Source organism: Hippocampus zosterae, chromosome 18 (assembly GCF_025434085.1).
Source record: "Hippocampus zosterae strain Florida chromosome 18, ASM2543408v3, whole genome shotgun sequence".
NCBI classification, from domain to species: domain Eukaryota; kingdom Metazoa; phylum Chordata; class Actinopteri; order Syngnathiformes; family Syngnathidae; genus Hippocampus; species Hippocampus zosterae.
In genome coordinates, this window is record NC_067468.1 from 10062325 (window position 1) to 10083867 (window position 21543).

Here is a 21543-nt window from a genome sequence, read left to right on the forward strand (position 1 = left end):
AGTTTGTCCTGTGTTTTATTTGTTTCTTCTTGCTGTATTGACAACTGTTTCCAATATTGAGCTTTCTGTGTTGACTTTGCTGAGTGGCAAAATGTTGGAGAAGTGTTCCTCCGACTGGAATGACTGACTCACCTTTAAATTGGGAAGGGAACAAGGAACCCATGTCTTTTTTTACCTGTACCAAAGTGTTTGGATGGAAAAAACAAACGCTCTAAGATGACGTCACCGTTGTTATATTGCAATTGTTCGTCATCAAAGTCTTAATTTCACCTCGTGTGTGTCTGATGACCCCACCCCCCCACCCCAACTCCACGCCCAGCGTTTGCATTCAAGCGTTTTCAGCCGAAACGAAACGAAACGAGCCGAGCTCCGGCTCCATTAGCTAAGCCGTTCCGGGTTTTGTCGGCCTCTCCCGCCGCAGTGGGAGGAAGTGAGGCCACCAGAGGCAGAAGCAGCCGCCACGCTATCGTGCGAAAATCGACAAAAACACGGAGGACAGCAGCCGCAGCCAGCACTACCGTGACATGTCCGTTCCCAGAAAAGGACAGCGACCAGCGCCTGCTTCTTGAGGCCTACGGAGAGAACCGACTCCCCGCGTTCCGGACATCAAACCGTCTCCTCGCCGTACGGAGGTGCCCGCAGCTCGAAAGGAGTAGCGGGGAGCTGGCGGAAACACGAAGATCGACCGCATACCCCCGCACCTCCCCTCTGTGTGCCGAGTCGCTTCTACCCAAGTCCCGGTGGTCTCCCTGTTGGCTCTTTCTGCCGCCTCCGCCATTTGCCTTGCGGAGGGAAAGTTGAGCGAGCCAAGTGCCGCCGGGCAGCCGCGCGCGCCCCCTCCCCTTACCGGATCCTCCAACCACTCCGCACCGGCTGTCGCTGAAGCTCCGTAAGCCGCCATGGAAACTCTCGGACCCCGTTAACATCGCTTCGGACGCTCGCGGGTTGTTGTCTTTTTCCGAGGAGGGAAGCCGCCGGATTCCCCCCCTCGAGGGGGGCACGCGTCAAACTGCCGGCTAGCCCGCTATCTTAGCGCGCTAGCTCAGCGGCGAGCTTTTTTCGGTGCGAAACTTTATTGACAGCTTGAGTTGCGCGTCGCTGTCGAGGCAACGGCTCGTTAGCATCCTGGCTATCCGAATGCTAAGCCAGCATCGCCGTTGTTAGCATTTACCATCCTGGGTAGCCGCTTGCTAAAGAGCGCAGCGAGCATACTACAGTTAGCATTTTAGCATCCTGACGTTAGCTCGATAAGAGGACAAGGCGGCGGGAGGCAGCCTTCGCTTCACCCGCTCGCGGGAGCTCGTTTCACGGCCGAGGAGGCGACGTCGTCGGCTAGCGGGCAGGAGTGCGTGCGCGTGTGAGTGTGTGTGCGCGCGCACGCTTGCGTGCGTCCGTGTGTAAGTGTTTGTGGATTGCGTGGAATGCAAACGAGGCTCTCTCGCTCGTGTTTGCTCGCTGGGAGACATTTGCTTTGCGACCAGAATCTTTCTTTTAAAGCTGAAAGGAGCAGCAGCTGACGGATATTTTCAGCTTCTCGGCCGGAGCAAACGCGCGCCGTGTGAAAACCCCCCCCGCCAGCCGCCCTCTGCTCCCCGCTCGGCCGGCCTGGATTTTGTCTTCTGGGGTTCGGGGGTGGGAGACAGGACACATGCTGCATTGAGCCGGGGGGATCCCTTACGGCGCTTAATGGGATTACAAGATCATCAATTGAAGGTTTGCTGAAGACAGCCACCAGCATGACACGGTGAGGCGGCCGCGGACATTCGCAGTCCACTCCAGCAGCAGCAGCAGCAACAGCAGCCGCCCTCCACCCTGATGCTGGTCCCATCTGGCGTCGGAGGAGTCCCGCGTTTGTGAACGACTGAGCGAGCGAGAAAGCCTGAAGATGGCGGACCTGGAGGCCGTGCTGGCCGACGTCAGCTACTTGATGGCGATGGAGAAGAGCAAGTCGACTCCTGCCGCCAGAGCCAGCAAGAAGATCATCCTGCCAGAGCCCAGGTACGAGCATGAGCACGCCACTGCACGTGGCCTGTGTGGCAAGGTCATTTGCATATTCATTGTTTTGGTGCCATCCTTGCTTTATCGATGAAGGCGCATGTACTAAATAAGAGGGAGCATGCACACACCTTCACACCTTGACACACATCACAGAAACACATCATTGGGATACAGGCATCTACACATACACACATTCACACACAAATTAAGACAACCCACACAGGCCCGGGGGTAATCTGGCGATTTCCCGGTGGGCTCGGCTGCCTGTACAAAATAACACTTTGAATACGAGGGAACACGGCCGCAATTGTTATAAATAACGGTGACAGAGCACACATCGAAAGCCACCTAGCGATCGTAAAGTTAGCATCAGTCCAATAAGTTGTGCACCTGAAGTGCCGTGGACAGGTTTCAAATAAGAGTGCAGTCAGAAAATTAAAAAAAAAAATTTGCTGCTCTAACCAGCGTTTGGTAAATGGGCCTTGTGAAGTGCAAAGTGTCTTCTTGCATGTTGTTTACACATGCCTGTTGGTCCCTCTTTTGTCAATTTGAACTGCTGTATTGATGTTCTCTTGTTCAAATAAACACCAAATATCATTGGAGGGAATGGTCAATTATTTTAGACTGAGAAACTAATCAGGATTAAATTGTATATGTTCATGAAAGGGTTGTGACCTAAAATCTGCCGGTCTGAGGCTGTCCGATGTCAGTAATGCATGTCGATGACATTTTTGTTACCCCCGGAAGTGAATTAGGAAGTCACTGCAGACATCAGCTGTGAGGAGGAGAGTATACATTGCAGTAATATAATTGTTTAGTCCCTATTAATTTGCATGATTTCACCAGCAATAGCGGACGCGGGAAATAGAAGGATAGCCTGTCAGACGAGACGTTTGGTCAAATCCATTGCGCAAAATCCGAACCTGAACTATTGTCGATGCGTCAAGAATCGATCAGCAACGTTATTTGTTAATTTCGCGCGCCGATGGTTCATTTTGATGTTTGACATCCGATTTCTTCATGGCATAGTCTCGGCCAAGGGCCGATTCAACCATGAGCACCGTCATTTGAATAAGTTCTAGAAGACTCACCCGAAAGCCAATTGGAGCGTTTTTATTTCAAATATCGGCAGTGTTCTGCTTTGTCTACACTAGTGCAATTCTCACTTGAGATTTGCACAAAACATGCGATCCAAATTCATCTTTGCTTGAGTGCTATTGATTTGCTCAATTTAGCTTCTCGACTGGGGTCATTTCAGAAATGATTCTTTTTTTTTCAATTCTTCCGAATGACAACTCTTTGGAGCTTTGGCTATTTTCTGACAATAAATCGATTCAAGCGCGATGACACGAGGGGCTGACCGATTCAATTACTGCCCTTCAAACATTGACCAATTGCACTTTATTGCGCATGATCTCGTCTCCTTAAATGTACGTGATGCAATGTGTTGATCAGCTCGTTCTATGAGGCTGTCATTCAACATAAAAGCGACGGTTCGATGAGCAATACAAGTTGTGTCAGCAATTGACATTGAATGACACACAATCTCAAGTTCGGGGGTTTGTTATGAAAACCAAATCAACATCAATCAAACAAAAACACAACACATTGAACGATTGGTAACACAAATGTCATTTCATTCATCAAATGTTTTGCATGACGCAATGTATTCTGGGAACCGAAAAGTAAAGTCATTTTTACAGTTGATCGTCGCTGCTGCCAGAAATATGAACCAGGCCGGCTTGCGAATAGGGAAAATCCACATTTACTTGACCCCTATTGAAATGCATTGGACCTTTGAGGTGGACGGGGGGTTAATTATTTTATATATTCAATATATTTTGAAATTAATTGTCCAATTATATGATAATTGTTTTTTTTTTCCCTGCCAAAAATTGATATCAGTCACAAAAATTCCATGTCAGTTGGGCCCTTTTTGACGCTTTACAAAGGATTCTTTGATGATTCTAAAAGGAGCATTTTTTTTCTGTGATGTCACATGTTTTTGCGCACACAGTATTGTCGGATATTCTGAATTTTTGCTTCGATTTTAAAATTTGTTATGTTTATTTCTTTCTTTTATACGCGGAAGATGATTTGCTCAGAATTCGGTGACCTCAAAATACCCCAAAGCCCTTGTAATGTTCTTGTCACCCCCCCAAAAAAAAGTCTTTTGGATCATTCGTCGTCATGGAAACGCAGGATGCCTTCTGTCTTTCCAGCTCGCGCCAGCGGTTGCTCGCGTTGCTGGCACTCAGACACCGCAGCACATAACTTTGAGCCAATAACGTGCGACAGGTCGCCGGCGTGTTTGTCTAAACGCGATACAGGGATTAGCCGCTCGGCTCGCGCTAATCGACCTCGCCCCGAGACTGACTGCGCTGAAGTTAATCCTGCCTCGCCACGGCACGCCGCTCTGCGCGTCCTTTTCCTTCATTCCTCCGTTCCTGCTTTCAACAGCTAAAGCAACTGAAATACGTTTGTCATTTCCAATCATAACCTGTATACAAACCAAAAAAACCCAACAAAATAAAAACCTCGCAAATGCCATTATTCGTTGGCCATTTAATTAGGAAGTTGGCCCTCGGCACCCCATGCTGTCTGAAGCACGCCCTCGATTGGCTTCCCGACGCTTTGGCCATCAATGCCAGAAGCGTCTGAGGAGGTGCGCTACATGCTAATTGCGCTTGCATCACACGCACATGACGTGTTTACCCAGGTCATTCCGCTCACGTGGTCCGAAACCGTGCCAACATGCACATCTTTGCAAATTCGAGTTATCATACGCACGAGAAAAAAATCTCCCCATTTTCAAATGCAAACACAACAAAGACAAGAACTTTTCACTTCTGCCAAAAAACCCAAAAAATCACAATGCAAAAAAAGGTGCCATGTATCCGAAACTCAAATTGTCCGAAAATCCACCAAGTATGTTATCGCCTCTCAGCGATTTCCATGAAAGCACCAATGAAGCGATAACAGCTAATCTCAAATCAATCACCGATTATTTTCATCTAAAATCGCACATCATCGCATTCCTCAGCAGCTATTTGATGATCACATTCATTGACGTCTATTTTAATGAACGGAGTCATCGTTTAGAGACGTTTTTTAGATTTCATATTATCCGAATCATTGGAATTTCAGCCTCTCTGCGGTAAATATTCTCCAATTTTCTAGTCCTCCGTGAAGGGATGTAAATTGAAACGTGTTAAGAAAAAAAATCGCTTAATCAATAAATTGGAAGAATTACTGATGCCTTTTGACCACAATTATGCTCAGAAAAGGAGATTTCCTTTCCGACGCTTGCGGCCGTTGATGCCAAACGCCACCAAGAAGTGGTTGAATACGAAAAAGTTCAAGATGTCCCTTTGGGAATATTTTTTGTGATTGCAAAGTAGTCCGTGTGACTTGCTGCCTTGACGTAAGCGTTAGCGTGGAAGCTTAATGTGTTTAACGTGTCAATATTGAAAGACGCGCCGCGTTTACACAGCGACTGGTAACTCGGCACTCGGTGGCTTTGGGCTGTTAGCGCTCAGCACTTCTCGCTGTTATTATGACGAGCACGAGTCTAGCCCGCTCGCTGTTTGTCTACGTTCAACATCTTTAGGGGAAGCCACCATTTTATTGTACATGAACAACAAGACATGAGAACTTCCTGAAATGACCGAGGTGGGGGGGGGGGGGGGGGGGGGGTTGGGAGTTGATGAGCAGACGCCATGACTTGGCACAAACGCAAAGAGGAAGAAAGGCGGCAGTTTATTCAGTTTCCGCTCGCCTGCCGCGTCCCATCACGTGACCTTCTCGGCAGCCTGTCAATCAAAGGGCACTGCTGGGCCGGACTGTTGCCGTGGCGACAATCTGGGAGTGGTAAAGAGGAAGTCTGTGGGCGGGTCGGGGTACACAACCAGAAAAATACTTCGTCAGCTCATCAAATAGTGCACAAGCTCGTTAGGATGGGCAATATTTTATCGATTTATTGTTACTTTTATTGATTTTTTTTTTTTGTAAGTCTTTGCACACAACATTTGCAGCATTTAGCATTCGCCTTGGGAACTGATCAAGTATTTGCTCCAGGGTTGAACTTTGGACATCATAAAACAATTACTAGCATTTCTTCACTCTGTTGAGTGCTCACCAAAACCGTATAGCGATACCACGAATACTTTTCATGCATCCAATTTCAGTGAAAGCTATAACTTTATTGATGGAAAACTTAAAAAAAAAACGGCAACGGCGGCATACAAAGTGCTGTACACAAACTAAAAATCAGGCCTATTAAAAACTACAACGGTTAAAACACTTAATAGCAGTTAGAGCAAGGGTGTCAAACTCATTTCACATTGGGGGCCACATACGGACTTGGTAGATGTCAATTGGGCCGATCCATTAATATTATACCTTACTGTGCTATGAATCACCTAAACATCATCTTTTTTTCTTTGTTTTGGTCTCAAGAAGCATTGATTGGCGCTTTCATATCATTTGCTGCGTTCTGTCTATCTTGGTGACAGACTGAGACTGCTGTTTTCTTCCTTGATCAAAACAATGTTGTCTTCTACTGTGATCAAAACTGTGTGCCCCCTAGCGGATAATCCATGAATTACGTTTTACTTAAAATATTCATTCTGTGTCTTAAATGCATCCCCCGGCCCCATTTTTAAAAGATCCCGCGGGCCGGATCGAACCTCCTTGGGGGCAGGTTCCAGCCCGCGGGCCATATGTTTGACACCACCGAGTTAGCGCAAACACCATAAAACCAAAAGCAATGCAGTCGGTCTTGCGTTTTACAAATGTTTTGTGGGAGGACGCACAGGAAAGAGGCCAATGGAGCAAAAGCATCCCGACCACCATTTGGCGGCCATTGTGTAAAATAAATAAAAGTGTTGTCACTGGACATATATAGAGCGAGGTGGGAGAGTGTCTGCCTGGGTGCCACGGACACGAGTAGCTCGCTCGCCAAAGGTGAAGTCCGGATGCGCTGGCCAAGAGCGCTTGGCGGCGTCCCGCGTGGCGCTAACGTGCTAATTGATTCCTCCCGCTGCCTCATTAACACCTGTTCCTCCGGGGTGGTGTGTATCTCTCTTGGGTGGCAACATGGCACCGATGATTAATACGCTTCCTGCCGTTTGTCCTCAGCATACGCAGCGTGATGCAGAAATATCTGGAGGAGCGCGACGAGCTCACCTTCGACAAGATCTTCAACCAAAAGATTGGTGAGTACACCGGCAAGTTAGGGTTGAGGACACCCGAGTATTGCGCCACCTGCTGTTGCGTCGATGCAAAATGTTGGCCGCAAAACTGGCACTTGACATCACAGTTCCCTCTGGTGCGTTGCAACTGGCGGTTGGTTGGTCGACGCAAGGAACAGAGCTGACGAGAACAGCTGGCCGCAAACAATATCATAACCTGTGGTCCATCAATTTCTTGTGTAAAAATGATGACATCAGGCATGAACACATTTTCTGTATATGGGTTCAAAGTCCTAACCGCCCCTGACGGAAACCATACCTACAAGGTGGCCCGCGACCAAAATCTGTTTGGCACCCCTGCCTCAAACCACCTCAAAACATTCATCAGGGAACTACACGACTTTGGAGAGAGTTTTGACCTTTTGACTGATGGCATGTGCCAGAAATCATGATGGATCAAGTGATGAGAAAACTAGATGAAGCGCCGGAGGATGCCAGGCAGGGCTTTCGTGAGCCGGTCCGCTCGCTGGCCGGATGCTAATGTTAGCCTGGAGGAAGATGAGGCTCCCCACGCGCTTCCTTCCGCCACAGGAAGTGTGCCATGGGACCACAGCTGGCCCTCGGGTGGGCGGCATAAGCGTTACTTACTCTTGTTCTTCACTCTCTCGTAGCCCTCCAAATCTCCATATTGCCCCCCCCCCCCACCACCACCGTCCCCCAACCTCCGGGAATAGACGGCCTTGATTCTCATTGCCTGCGTGTGCAGGCGTGTACTCTTTTCCGCTTCTGTAATGAGTGTAACAACAGGAAGTTGAAGCTGACTCTCGTTTCTCTGTTTGAAGTCTTAAACGTTTGACACTAGGAAGCCCTTTCAAATGTACCGCGGCTCTGATCATCATGACCGAAATTAAAATACAGTAGCGCAGCACGCTTTAATGTTCCTTTAAAAAAAAGTGCATTTCATATTATTGTACTACTGTAATGGTGTATATATATATTATATATATGGTGAGGCATCGACTCGGTTCGACTTCCTGTCGAACTGCAAGCGAGCCACCTAATATTCGAAATCTGTTGTCTGACGGCTTCCTGTTGAAGCCCCCCTCGCCCGACGTTCACATAGCACTCGTGAACGGCAAACAGGAAGTTGACTTTTTGCAGGCAGCGGTTATGCACATGACCAGGATGTCGACAAAAAGGTGCGCGTTAGCGGCTCGAAAAACGTTCAGGGGAACCTCTCTCCAGTCCAACCGACGGACAAATGATTTAAGTATGGTAGAGATGTCGAAAGAATCTGTTGAGAAATCCATTTTTCATGTTTGAATGTAATTGCAGTGAAAGAGAACGGGAAGCTTTGGCTACAGTAGGTCAACTCTTATATTGTCGCTGTCCTGTGAAAAACATGTCCGAAACATGGGGAGCCATTAACAAAAAAAAAATTAAATGATAAAAATGGACATTCATTTTTCACAGGACAGCGGCTTTTGTCAGTTAAAAAAAAAATTTTTTTTAATTAAAAACAACACCTCGTGACGTACTTCTGGTAGAACACAAGTCGGCCCGGCCCTTCCCTGTTAAATAACAATGGGAGTTAGCTGGCTAGCTCGCTAGCTAGCTAGCTACTTTGCATACATGCCACAAATGCATCTTCCCTTCTGATAGTCCACTGGTGACTTGTCAGCAGCGTCACACAGAGAACGACTAGAGAAGCGACGATGGCGTAGGGGGAAAAGGTCACCATGTGGGCATGACCTTCGTGGCCACTTCAGCGCTCCCTTTTGTCAACCATGAATGTGCACACATCACGGACAGATGGCAGAATAGCGAGGGAAGGAAAACAAAGTCCAAGATAACATCCAGCGTGTGAACCACAGCTTTACGCTTGCGCCGCTGCTACAGAGCGCCTTGTTGTTGCGACAGGGGAGAAAAGCCTTTTGACAATCGGCTGGACTGTGTCACGGGTTGTCGGATATGATTGCACGCAGCGTGAAAGACGAAAGAAAGGAGAAACGGCTTCCAGTTCCAAGCGGGGGGCAGTATAGTACAGACATAAGGCTATGGCTACACATGAAGGAGGTCACAGCTCCTCGGTAAGCTGTAGTATTCATGATCAGCTTCTTTGTTTTTGTTGCAGAGGATAAAGAAGATACGCTTTAGAGTATTGTTATGCCTTCCGTCCCCACCATTTGTGTTGACATGTGTGAAGCTAAGTGGACTTTCGTAAGGCAGCGCTTGTCTTTTATGATGATTTTTTAAAAATGTTTTTCTTCCTGATTGTGTTCGTCGTCGTGTTAGTTGAATTGTCTTGCCTTGGGAATGTTGCAGCAGCGCATCTTTTCGTTCACTTCGTAGATGAACCCTCTTTCTAAACTGCCCACTCCTCAAAAAAAATCCTCTGGTTCTTGTTGTTCTTGTTCTCAGTCTGCCTTGGCGTCCTCTCTCCCCATCTGTCAGACTTGTGGAATGGATGATGGAGAGTTGTGTGTTGCCAGGCAACTGCGGTTGCCACAGCGACGGCAGCAGAAGAACGTGTACGCGTGTGTCTTTGCTGGCCGACTGGGGGAAATGAAATTGATGGAAATAGACCATAAACCAACATGCTGAGAAGGAAGGAGAGAGGTGGGAAATGGGGCCGTGTAGGTTTTTTTTTTTTCCTCAAGTAATTCCCATGATGCACCTGTAAGCCTGGCCACACCTCCAGCGACACGTGGCCCTCGTCATGCCCCCCGATCTGCGCTGACTGCATTCAGCGGAAACGCTCAGCGTAGCCGTTACGTAGCGACCTTGAAAGCCGATACTCGGCGATTGTTTTTTTTTTTTTTGTTTGGTTTTTTTTTTTAATAAATGGGCTGATATCAGATGAATCGGTCGAGGCTGATTAAAATCATTCCCAGGAGTAAAAGTCAGTATTTACCGGAATGAAACACTTTTTGGTCTTGTATTTGGAAAGGACCAACAAAGCTTAACGTCGTCACCATCCACGAAGTTGAGGTTGTCGACGTCATCAGTCTTCCTCACCGTCCTCTTCATCGTCTCTATCGTGTTTCTTTTCTTTTCTCGTCCTCCTTCTCAGATTCGCTTTTGAGTGCGATGGCGCCCTTGAGTGTCGTCATGTGACTGCGGCCTCACCAGCGAACGTGTCGTTTCCTCTTTCGCGTGCGAACACACACACACACACACACACCCCACCTCCATGGAGGCAGTCGCCATGGCAACAGCAAATTTATCTCGATCGGCAATGTGTGATCTTTTTATTAGCCCCGCCCCTTTTGCGCCGATCATCTCCCGTTGGCTTTTGTTATACACGTGTGTGCCTATTCAACAACAGTATCAATCAGGCTTTTTTTTTCATTCGTGTGTGTGTGTGTGTGTGTTTGCTGGTAAAAACAAAAAGTGGAATTATTTGGACTCTTGATGTTTGTGTGTATGCGCGCATGTTTGAGTTTTGTTGTTGCTGTTTGTTTTGGTGTTTCTACATGTGTGTTATTGTGTGGGGAGCATTTCTACCTATCAAGGCACTCACAGCACTTCACACTGACATTTATTCATTTCATTCATTTTATTCATTTACTGATGACGCAGCAGCAGCTGGGGGTTCAGGGCCAAGGATCAAACCCGCAACTCCCGTGTTGGGAGACGACCTCTTCCCCTGAGCCTAAAATATGTGTCAGCATTTGGATGCGTGGGTAGACTTGTCTTTATTTGTGTGTCTGCGTGGTTATGTGTGTGTGTGTGTGTGTGTGTGTGCGTGTGTGTGTGTGTGTGTGTGTGTGCTTGGCGTGTGTCTGGTGGTTTCATTGTAGGAGCGTCTTGATCAGAATGTCTTCTGCCAGCTGTCATTAAGTGAACTGGAAGTACAGTATGTGTGTCGCATAATGATGATGTCATCTGACCTGTCGGCAGGCTTCCTCCTCTTCAAGGACTTTTGCATGAACGAGATCGACGAGGCGGTCCCGCAGCTCAAGTTTTACGAGGAAGTTAGTAGCTCACTGTTTGGCGCTATAGAGTGGGGCAGGAAGTGACCCGACGCTCACTTCCTGTCTCTGTTCTGGTCTTGTCTTGTGCTCACAGATAAAAGACTATGAAAAGCTGGACTCGGAGGAGGAAAGACTCAGTTGCAGTCGTCAGATCTACGACGGATACATCATGAAGGAGCTGCTATCGTGTTCACATGTGAGTTGTACTGCTAGGTGTAGTCACTGGTCTGGGTCCTAGCCATAGCCCCGGTTCAGGTCCTGAACCTGGTCCTGGCCCATACGCTGGGATTGGTCCCTGTCCTGGCCCTTGGACTTGTTCTTCCACGTGTCCCTCGTTGTTATTGTCTCTGCACTGACCAGCTTGCACCTTGGTTTCCTTTCAGCCGTTCTCCAAAAAAGCCGTGGACCATGTCCAGAGTCATCTGGCCAAGAAGCTGGTGCCCCCAACCCTCTTCCAGGTAGCCCACACCTCCAAGCCTCCAACATTTGCATTACGCCAATTCGCCGACTGACGTGTCCCCCCCCCCCCCCCGACAGCCCTACATCGTGGAGATCTGCGACAGCCTACGAGGGAAGATCTTCCTCAAGTTCATCGAGAGGTGAGAGAGCAACAGCGTCGGCGTATAAGCCGCGCTAGCCGCTACTTCGCTGACTCCGCCCCCTCCGTCTCTCTCTCACGCACAGCGACAAGTTCACGAGATTTTGCCAGTGGAAAAATGTCGAGCTCAATATCCACGTGAGTAGCGCAACTTCACTTCCTGGCAAATTTCCACAAGAAAGGACAAACGGGACCTAACATTGGATGGAGGCTTTTAGTTGAAGAATAAGCCCTTGCTGCATTGACAGGGACCTTTCACGATTAAAGCTCACTTAAGAGGATGACATGCTTTGAATATGAAAGTAAAAGAGGGAGGGAAGTTGCTGGATACAAAATTAACCCACACTTTTGTTTTCCGAGATTCAAGTTAACTCTGATGCTTTTAATTTCAAAGTAAAAGAGGGGGAGAAAATGCAGATATGAATTAAATGCCATGAATATCTGAATTAGTCAGTCATAGTCCCAAAAATAAAGCCCGCTGTGTCAATTGACAACTTTCACAATAAAAGCCATTTCAGGATGAAAATGACGTGTGTCACGCTTTTAACCTGAAACTCAAATGGGAAGTGTTTTTATGTGCTTCGCGTGCAGCTGACGATGAACGACTTCAGCGTCCACCGCATTATCGGCCGCGGCGGCTTCGGCGAAGTTTACGGATGCAGGAAGGCTGACACGGGAAAGATGTGAGCGTGTGTATGTGTACATCTCTGTGTGCAAGTTTGTCTCCTCACGTTTGTTGTAGGTGTTGAATTTGCGTGTTAGTTTGCGTGTGCACATGCGCGTGTGGAGTGTATGTTCATATGTGTGTATTCGTCATGTGTGCTCATCTTTGTGCGTCTGCGCGTGTGCATACGAGTGCGCGTTGTGACGTGTCCGTGTGCGCCCCTACCACAGGTACGCCATGAAGTGTCTGGACAAGAAGCGCATCAAGATGAAGCAAGGCGAGACGCTGGCGCTCAACGAGAGGATCATGCTTTCGCTCGTCAGCACCGGGGTGAGCGGGGTTTAGCCGCGTTAGATTTCGGTGACCGGGTCACGGGCGGGGCTAACCTATGACATCTTGGCAGGATTGCCCGTTCATCGTGTGCATGACATATGCCTTCCACACGCCTGACAAGCTCTGCTTCATATTGGACCTCATGAATGGTAACCGCGGCAACTGCAGCCAATCACACTACAGCAACTTTATTTAGAATAACAAACTTTTTGGCTGAGACTTTTTTGACAGTCGGGTCATATTTGTCATTTTACAGCAAAATGTAGTTATTAAAAAAATATATATATATCATGAAATAATATTGATTGTGAATATCAAAATGTAAAAAATATGCATTAAGAAAAGCATTATTTTGAATTTGTATAACATAATTGGTAAATTAATAATTTGTAAAAAACTATATAATATACAGTATAAAAAGTGTTATTTTTTATATATTACAATTTTTAAAAAGTTGTATTCCGAAATGGATTCATTATTGAAACATGAACTAGAAATAACGCAAAAGCGCGTGTTTTTGTTTTAACCCCGACTGCACTTTGTTGTCAAACTTGGATGCGTGTGTGTCAGGCGGCGACCTGCACTACCACCTGTCTCAGCACGGCGTGTTCAGTGAGAAGGAAATGCGCTTCTATGCCGCCGAGATCATCTTGGGCCTGGAGCATATGCACAACCGCTTCGTCGTCTACAGGGACCTCAAGGTCGGTTGTGCCCTTAGGACGTTCGTCCAACGCTGTTTATCCAACACTGTTGACACCGCCTCCCCCACCCACAGCCCGCCAACATCCTGCTAGACGAGCACGGACACGTTCGCATCTCTGACCTGGGCCTCGCCTGCGACTTCTCCAAGAAGAAACCGCACGCCAGCGTGTAAGTATGGCCCGGTGCAGTCGAGTGCGAGATGTCATCATTTTTCCGGCCTCTGATTGGTTTGGTCTGAGGAAAACTTATCGCGCTCAAGTTGGACAAGCAAAAGACATTGGAAGGGCTTGATTAGATGAGAGAACTTTTGCTTCGGTTTGATCGGGTGACGTGTCTAATATTTTACAAGTGGTGGCTGGGAACCCTTTGAGACTTTTGGGGTGAAGGGTCACACAAATGGACCTGACTTGAGTGATTCGTTCTACAATGGGGAACACGAAGACATTTCATTGTCAGCGTAATCAGCTGGTGATTGGCGATCATATTATTTTGAGCGATGAAGGGGGGTGGGAGGAAGGAGGCAGAGAAACAGGCCAGATGTCAGGAGGTTTGCCAAAACACGAGCTTGGTTTAAGTAAAGTCAAAAATTAAAGTAAGGTGTTGTTTAAGTGTACGTGTAAGTGTTTCTACAGATGTTGCCTCCCTAATTTCCATGTGTAGGGCATGGCTCAGTAAAGAATGCCCTCCAAAGGGGGTGTCAAGTGTCTGGGGGTCCAGTCTGCCTGCCCTGAGGAACTAAAGAATGCGTTGGCTGCAGCTTTTTTTTTTTTTCAGTTGAGGTACTTGTTGTTGCGACTTCTTTCCACTTGAGGGCGCACTTCCCACCACTTCAATGACCTTGTGAAAAACTCCGTGAGTCGTGGAAGGTGTCCAGCAAGTTGCCGATTGACGTCTCTCCGTACAACCTGTTTTCTTGCCTTTGGTGTGATGTGGTACGAGGCGGTTTCACAATGTGGCGTCGTCTCGAATGTAAAGTTGCGCCTTGGCGTGTTTTCAGGGGCACCCACGGCTACATGGCCCCAGAGGTGCTGCAGAAGGGGACGGCGTACGACAGCAGCGCCGACTGGTTCTCGCTGGGGTGCATGCTCTTCAAGCTGCTTCGGGGGTAAGTCAGCATTTGCCTCGCACAAGTTTGACAACGTCGCTTTTCGTTTGGGCCCCCGTCTACCGCCATAAATTACGGTCTGAGGTTTTTCCATTGAGCTTCGTCCCGTCATATGCAGCATGTCGCTCGACTGGCTTCCTGTCTGGGACCTCCGCGCGCAGCAGTTGGGAGTGCAACGTTGATGCCTGTGTTTGTGCGTCTTCCCCTTCAGGCACAGCCCGTTCAGGCAGCACAAGACCAAAGACAAACACGAGATTGACAGGATGACGCTGACCATGGTAAGACGCACCAGCACAACAAAAAACCGCAGGTCTTTCCATTTCACTTCATTTATGTAGTATTCATTTGGAATGGAAGTGGGGGAGGATAAAAACGAATCCATTTTGAAGTGCAGCAATTGATCCACAAGTGATTGATGATCTTGTTTCATGTTGGCAGCTATTTCGATCAAGGGTCAAGCGTTGAGAGAAGTTGAAGCGTTCTGATTTCAGCCGCTCAACTATAAATGTGCAATTACCATGAAAGCTGCCAAATGATCTTTTTTGCAAACGGATGCCAACAATTCTTTTTGCAGGTTTTTCTGACGCAACAAGTCAGCTAGCCATCATAACATTCATATTTGTGCATTTTCTGTCCCGCCAATTTGGAGCTGTGTCTTGTTGTATAACTCATTCATTCCCAAAGATGTATTTAGATGTCTTTTCAGACGCCTCACATTTAATCCCTACATAAAAAATGGGGTTCAAATTCAAAAAGTGGTGTTTGATGATCTTTTGTTTTCAAGAACAGTGGATTGTTGCTGGTGTCCTCAATTGTCTTTTGACGCCATTGTGATGTTCTTGCAATAGCAGGGCAAAGTGTTCCCTGGACAACTTTTTTGTCAGTAGGCCAGGATCATGAGCACCAATTTTCATGTCAGGATCCTGTTTATTCCCCCCCCCCCCCCCCCCCCCCCCCCCCAAACCGAACGCAGGGGTGGCGAGTGAACTTTTTTCACGCGTGCCTCTGCGCAACCCGGGTGATCTTTGACCATTGGCACAAATCTGATTACGCCAAATCGTTTCATCCAGACGAGTAATCGCATTCAGTTGATAATCCTCCCGCTTGGGCGGGATTAAATAAAAATAGCTGTTTTAATGGCGCTCACGTACGTTGAAAGTTCCCATCATGGAATCACATTAGTGACAACCTTCTTTTATATTTGTGTTCTTCTCCTTTGTCTTCCTCTTCCACTTTTTCCATCCTCTTCTGTCTCTTCATACTTTCTCAATCTTCTTTTTTTCTCTTTGTCTTGATCAGAACGTGGAGCTCCCCGACTCTTTCACGGCGGAACTGAAGGAACTTTTGGAAGGACTCCTCCAGCGCGACGTCTCCAAGAGGCTGGGCTGCCAGGGACGAGGGTAACACATGGCTGTCACATATAAAACCCGCTTTACATCAGCTCTCGTGTGTTTGAAGTTATCCCGGTGGTTTCTGGGTTAGGATCAAACTGGAGCAGGCTGCCGTTGTCAGCCCCTCTATTGGCGACCAGCAAGCGTTTTATGTTTGCTTGAATCTGTGCCTTTTTTTTTTCGTGGGAGGGGCTGGGGTGTTGAGTACCGGCCGCGCATGCGAGCCCAGCGCGCCCCCTGCTGGCCGCACCCGGAGTAACCCCACGCTTGTGTGACATGTCAATCAGAGCGGTGGAGGTCAAGGGGCATCCCTTCTTCACGGGCATGGACTGGCAGCAGGTCTACCTGCAGAAGGTACGTGGCCGCCATATTTGGCTCGCTCGGCGGCCGCTCACCCGAAATGTGTCTACAGTACTCGCCGCCGCTCATCCCGCCCAGAGGTGAAGTCAATGCCGCCGACGCCTTCGACATCGGCTCCTTTGACGAGGAGGACACCAAGGGCATCAAGGTAAACACACACACACACACACGGTGCTGCGGTCCAAGTCTTTGGTCCCGAATGTGGTGCATGTTTATGTCAACAGCTCCTGGACAGCGACCAGGAGCTGTACAAGAACTTCCCGCTGGTGATTTCCGAGCGTTGGCAACAAGAAGTGGCCGAGACCGTCTATGGCGCCGTGAACTTGGACACGGACAAAAATGAGGCCCGCAAGAGGGCCAAGAACAAACAACTGGGCCACGAGGAAGGTCAGGAGCCACCTTGAACACAAACTGACACGCATTAAAAAGAAATGAATAAAACCAATAACAATATAAAGATTCAAATATTGTATTTCATTGAAACACCATAATGAAAACCATTTGCTAGCTTGATGCTAACATCTAACCTGAAACTCCATGGACGGGCTAAAAGAAATGAGCATTGCTATTTTTGTCATGACATTCAACCTCCTTTTCCCTCCACTGGTGTCGTCACGGTGTGATGACCTCACACGTTTGTCACTTTTGTGGTTGTCGTGCAGACTACGCGCTGGGCAAGGATTGCATCATGCATGGCTACATGCTGAAGCTGGGGAACCCCTTCCTCACGCAGTGGCAGCGGCGCTACTTTTACCTCTTCCCCAACCGAGTCGAGTGGCGGGGAGAGGGCGAGTCACGGGTCAGTTGCTGCCGCCGCCGCCCGACACAATGCATCCGGGTCATATCCGTCTTCGTGTGTCTGGAAACGCTCTTGTTGTGTGTGCGTGGAAACGCTCTCACTGTGTGTGTGTGCGTGTGTGTGTGTGTGTGTGGTGTGTTAAACACGCAAAGGAAACATGGTTGGCGAAACACTTGACGCAGCTCAAAGACTCGGTGAGTGGCGGCTATGTTGTAGGCTCCGCCTCCTGCCTCTCCTCCCCCTGCTACTGCTAGATAAACAGCTGCCTGTTGTGTCACCTTTGAGCTCCTCAAAGTCCGAGGTTGACTTCTCGCATCTCATGGGAAAAACAATAACAGGGCTGATCTGCTCGTCCCAAGACTGTAGTGTTAAGTCATCAGGTCCAGGTGTCCAGTGTGGGTCTAGATCTACAGTAAGACCCAAGTTCTGAAGTCCTATGACTCAACACTATAGTGTTAGCCAATCTTCAGTGAGACCCAAGTCTCCTATCCCGAGTCCTCAGGTCAAGGTGCCTCATCCCAAATCTTCAGTGACACTGAAGTCCCAGGTTTGTGGTCTAGGATCGTAGTGTCAAGTTATCAGGACCAGGTGTCTAGTTGCAAGTAACCAAGCTCAAACGGATCCCCGAGTCCTGAAACGGCAGTCCGTGTGATGTCACAGGTATGCGTGCAGCGACGTCATCTGGAGCTTTCTGCTGCAGTCAAGCGGCTGAAATGTTAGCATGTCGCTAGGCTTGCCGTCGCCCGCCTCACGTCTGCGCCTCCCGTTTTCCCCCCCGTGATGCTTTGCGCGAGGTGACTTGTGCACACGTGACTGATCGTGTGACTTTTGCCCTCTCAGCAAAACCTTCTGACGATGGAGCAAATCGTCTCGGTGGAGGAAACGCAGATTAAAGACAAGAAGTGCATTCTGCTGCGCATCAAAGGAGGGAAGCAGTTTGTGCTGCAGTGCGAGGTAACGCACGCGTCGTCACATGCCAATGGAGCACACACACACACACACACACACGCTCAAATCCACATGCATAGACACGAATGCACACAAACACACACAGTAACACACTTGCATGCACAGACTTGCAAATTTGTACTCACACACACACACACACACACACATGTTGTCCGCAGAGCGACCCCGAGTTGGTGCAGTGGAAGAAGGAGCTGACAGAGGCGTTCAGCGAAGCTCAGAAGTTACTCCGGCGCGCACCCAAGGTCATCGGCAAGAGTCGCACCGGCGGCGTGGTGGAGCTCTCCAAGCCCCCCCTGACGCACCGCAACAGCAATGGCCTGTGAGTGCACATGTGTGTGTGTGCGCGCACGGACAAACACGTACATACACCCACACACACGCGTGCACACGTCACGACCAATCCTCATTTTTCACACCGCGTGGACCTCGCCAGTCGTGGAGCGGAAGCAGCATGTGAAGAACTTTGCATGAAACCCCTACCCTTAGCGGGACAGCCTCAAACACCCCCCTGCCCCGCCCCCACTGCCCCGACCTCCATCCAAGCAAGGACCAGGGGGCATTGCGCACACCCTCTGCCCCCTTACCCCTCCTTACTCCATGTATTCCAAGTGCATCAAGTGCCAATGCGCACGATTACTTAAGGGGGCGGGTCAAACATTCCCCTGCAAGAAGCAGGAAGTCAATGGGCTCACCTCTGATTGGCTGCCGCTCAGCTAACCGGGAACGAGATTTCACTGCGGCCTGTTGATATAATAACTGCAAACACTGTGGTGATATTGGTGGTGGTGGGCTGCATGTGTGGGTGTGGGGGGGTTGTGTATATACATACATATATATATCTATATCTATATATATGTATATATATGTATATGTGTTCAGTGTTTGCATCAACATCTGTACGGGGAGAGGGAAGAAAAGACGGGGCTGAGACGCAAAGTAGGCCTCAGTCACCGTAGCAACCCCGCGCGCCTCATTTGGACTGAGTCACTGTGAGGGAACTGGGGAGGGATGTCAAGTTGGCATTTTGGACGCTTCCACGGGAAACAGGAAGTGAGCTCTGGAATGAGGTGGAGCCTATCTTGGTGGCGGTCACTGCTAGCCACGTTAGCATTCTAACTAATGCAAAAAAACAAAAACAAAAAAAAAACTATAGAGTTTGTTGGTCCCCACAGCGATGGCAGAGTTCCAGATAGGAGCGTCGGATTCTCTACAATGTCTTGCCATGTTCTCAAACTCCAATGAATGTGGTAGAATGTTTCACAACATAACATTATAGAGTGATATTGGAGGTTTTGCAAGGTAATAGAGCATTCCAGTGTTTCATAAGGAACCTTTTGTACGGGTCTGCAATGTTGGAGCGCCCTCGTGAATGAACTAGCAGTCTAAAATGATCTCGATTCCTCTAGCCTCTTAGAAAACACTCTTGAAGGATTGATGGGGCTCAGCAACGTTAATAGATCGTTGCAGTGTAAGTTAGCGAATCTACAAGTTTCTGCGATTATTGCAAAGCAGGGTGTCCAAATTCCGGGCCCCGAGAGTTCCTAGTCGGCGCCTTTTCGACGTCTCCCTCCTCCAACACATCTGACTCAAATGATCATCTCAGAGCGTCATGTGCTAACTCGCTACACGATAGACTCGGTGATCAGCTCTGATCATTTGAATCAAAAAGGACGTTCTGCAACATTCTCGAATGTTCTACAATATTGTAGCTCACACTATGTTCTAAAACATTCCGGGATGTACGGTGTGGTAGAATGATCCAAAATTCATGTACGGCGACATTCTAGAGTGATGTCAAACGTCAGAAGGAGTGTTGTACAAATTTGGAGTTCGATCTACATGGATTAAAATGTACGAGATGAATAAGTCAGGATGAAACGTTCTACAAGAAGCTACAATGTCGTAGAATATTCCAAATTGTATGTTTTGAAATGTCATGGTCGGTGACATTCTAGAAGGATCTACGAGATCATTTTAGACTGTTTTGAAATTGTTTCAATGACCTATAATTGGCGAGGTTTTACATCCCAAAACACTTTCTAACAACCCAGAGGACGTTAAAATGTTGGTGCATTTTCTTCATTCTAAGACATTCCAGCATGATGTCGAGTGTCGGTGAATTTTACAAAATATACTATTACACTCTAGAATGTTTAGACATTCTGGACTGAGCTATGATCTCCTGGAATCTTCCAAAACGAAAGCTCGACATTATTGTCGTATGATCTTAAAATGACCCATACAATCCGAGAGGACCTTACTTACTTTCTAGAATTATTCCAAATTCATGTTTTCGATCGAGAACTCTTGTTTAATAACAATCTTGTTGCATCCACATAAATCCTGCAATGTTCTCCGTCATTCTAGTCCTTATCAGTGAATCGTCTGAGGTTCTGCAATCTTGTCGTACATTTTTGAGCATTTAAAAAAAAAAAATCCAACCATGAAATTGTATGTTGTCAAATGATCCAAAATGAACTACTTCTATTAGTCGAGAATGATTTGCGACATTCTAGAACGCTTAAAAAAAAAATCACACAAGTACTAGAAAGATATACCAGCACATAATTTGAGAATTTTCCAAAAATTAATGTTTTAGAATGAAATCAAAGCTGTATAACATACTAGGGAGTCTCCACAATATGGTAGCACATTTTACATGTTGTGAAACAATCCGGGATAAATGTTTTTACTTGATTCAAAATCAGTCAAAGCGACGGTGAGTGCAACCCAAGTAGACAGCGTGGTTAGCGTTCACTAGCTTGTTTTATTTGTGCTGGGGCGCGCGGGGAAGGGGGCGGGTTTGTCAAATGTTGTCACCTCGAGGTGTCTTTAAAATTTTTTGGAGCGTTTTTATTTTGCGTTCGTGCACCTTTTTTTTTTTAAAGCATCATGTGCTAACTCGCTACGTGCTCGACTCAATGTGCCAAACGGAGGGGGGCGGAGCCAGCAGGAATCCCTGCACGTACCGTCGCGCCAACAAGATGGCGGCCCAGGGGGGGGACCAAAACTGTGACCAATCAGGCGCCGCTGCCACCCGCTATTTCCTGTTCACGCTGTTCGGACGCTACAAGAGCACAGTGACAAAAAAAAAAAAATCAAGCTTAAATAAATGAAAGAAAAAGAAATATATGTGTATAAGAAAGCTTTAGGTTTATTTAAAAGATATGTAGGAAAAAAAGCTGAGAAAATTTGGGGGATTTTATTGTGATTTTTTTTCTTTCTTTCAGATGTTTGTGGTGAACAATCTTGCACATAAAGACTTTCAAAACAAAAGCCGCCTCTGCTCTTTTTATTAGGAACGTCCCAGGTCCAGATCTCAAACAAGTCTGTCGTCTCAAGTCATACTGTTTATGTGTCCCAAGTCCTGATTTGTCAAGCGGTTTCGTTTCATGTCTTCTGAGTGAGGTTCTGACATCACCTAGCATCTCATCTTTTATTTATGAAACATTTTG

The 21543-nt window shown here is 47.6% G+C and overlaps 1 protein-coding gene across 3 annotated transcripts; it reads left to right on the forward strand.

The window, feature by feature from the left end:
- The first annotated feature begins 169 nt into the window (after window positions 1–169).
- Window positions 170–21364, forward strand: grk3 (G protein-coupled receptor kinase 3). 3 transcript variants are annotated; one of them, XM_052050638.1, is made up of 22 exons: window positions 172–1998; window positions 7138–7214; window positions 11094–11167; window positions 11262–11363; window positions 11551–11625; window positions 11705–11766; window positions 11852–11903; window positions 12357–12448; window positions 12660–12759; window positions 12833–12911; window positions 13333–13463; window positions 13538–13632; window positions 14462–14569; window positions 14781–14847; window positions 15869–15969; window positions 16248–16314; window positions 16373–16468; window positions 16545–16707; window positions 16983–17119; window positions 17272–17313; window positions 17960–18073; window positions 18247–21364. In XM_052050638.1, the coding sequence occupies exons 1-22, from the start codon at window positions 1886–1888 to the stop codon at window positions 18409–18411; spliced, it is 2112 nt and encodes a 703-aa protein (XP_051906598.1). In that variant the 5' UTR covers window positions 172–1885; the 3' UTR covers window positions 18412–21364. The 3 variants fall into 3 exon arrangements, 2 of the variants coding, with proteins under 2 accessions (XP_051906598.1, XP_051906599.1); XR_007959803.1 differs by lacking the exon at window positions 18247–21364 and having other exon boundaries at window positions 170–1998; window positions 17272–17779; XM_052050639.1 differs by lacking the exon at window positions 17272–17313 and having other exon boundaries at window positions 298–1998.
- Window positions 21365–21543: the final 179 nt, after the last annotated feature.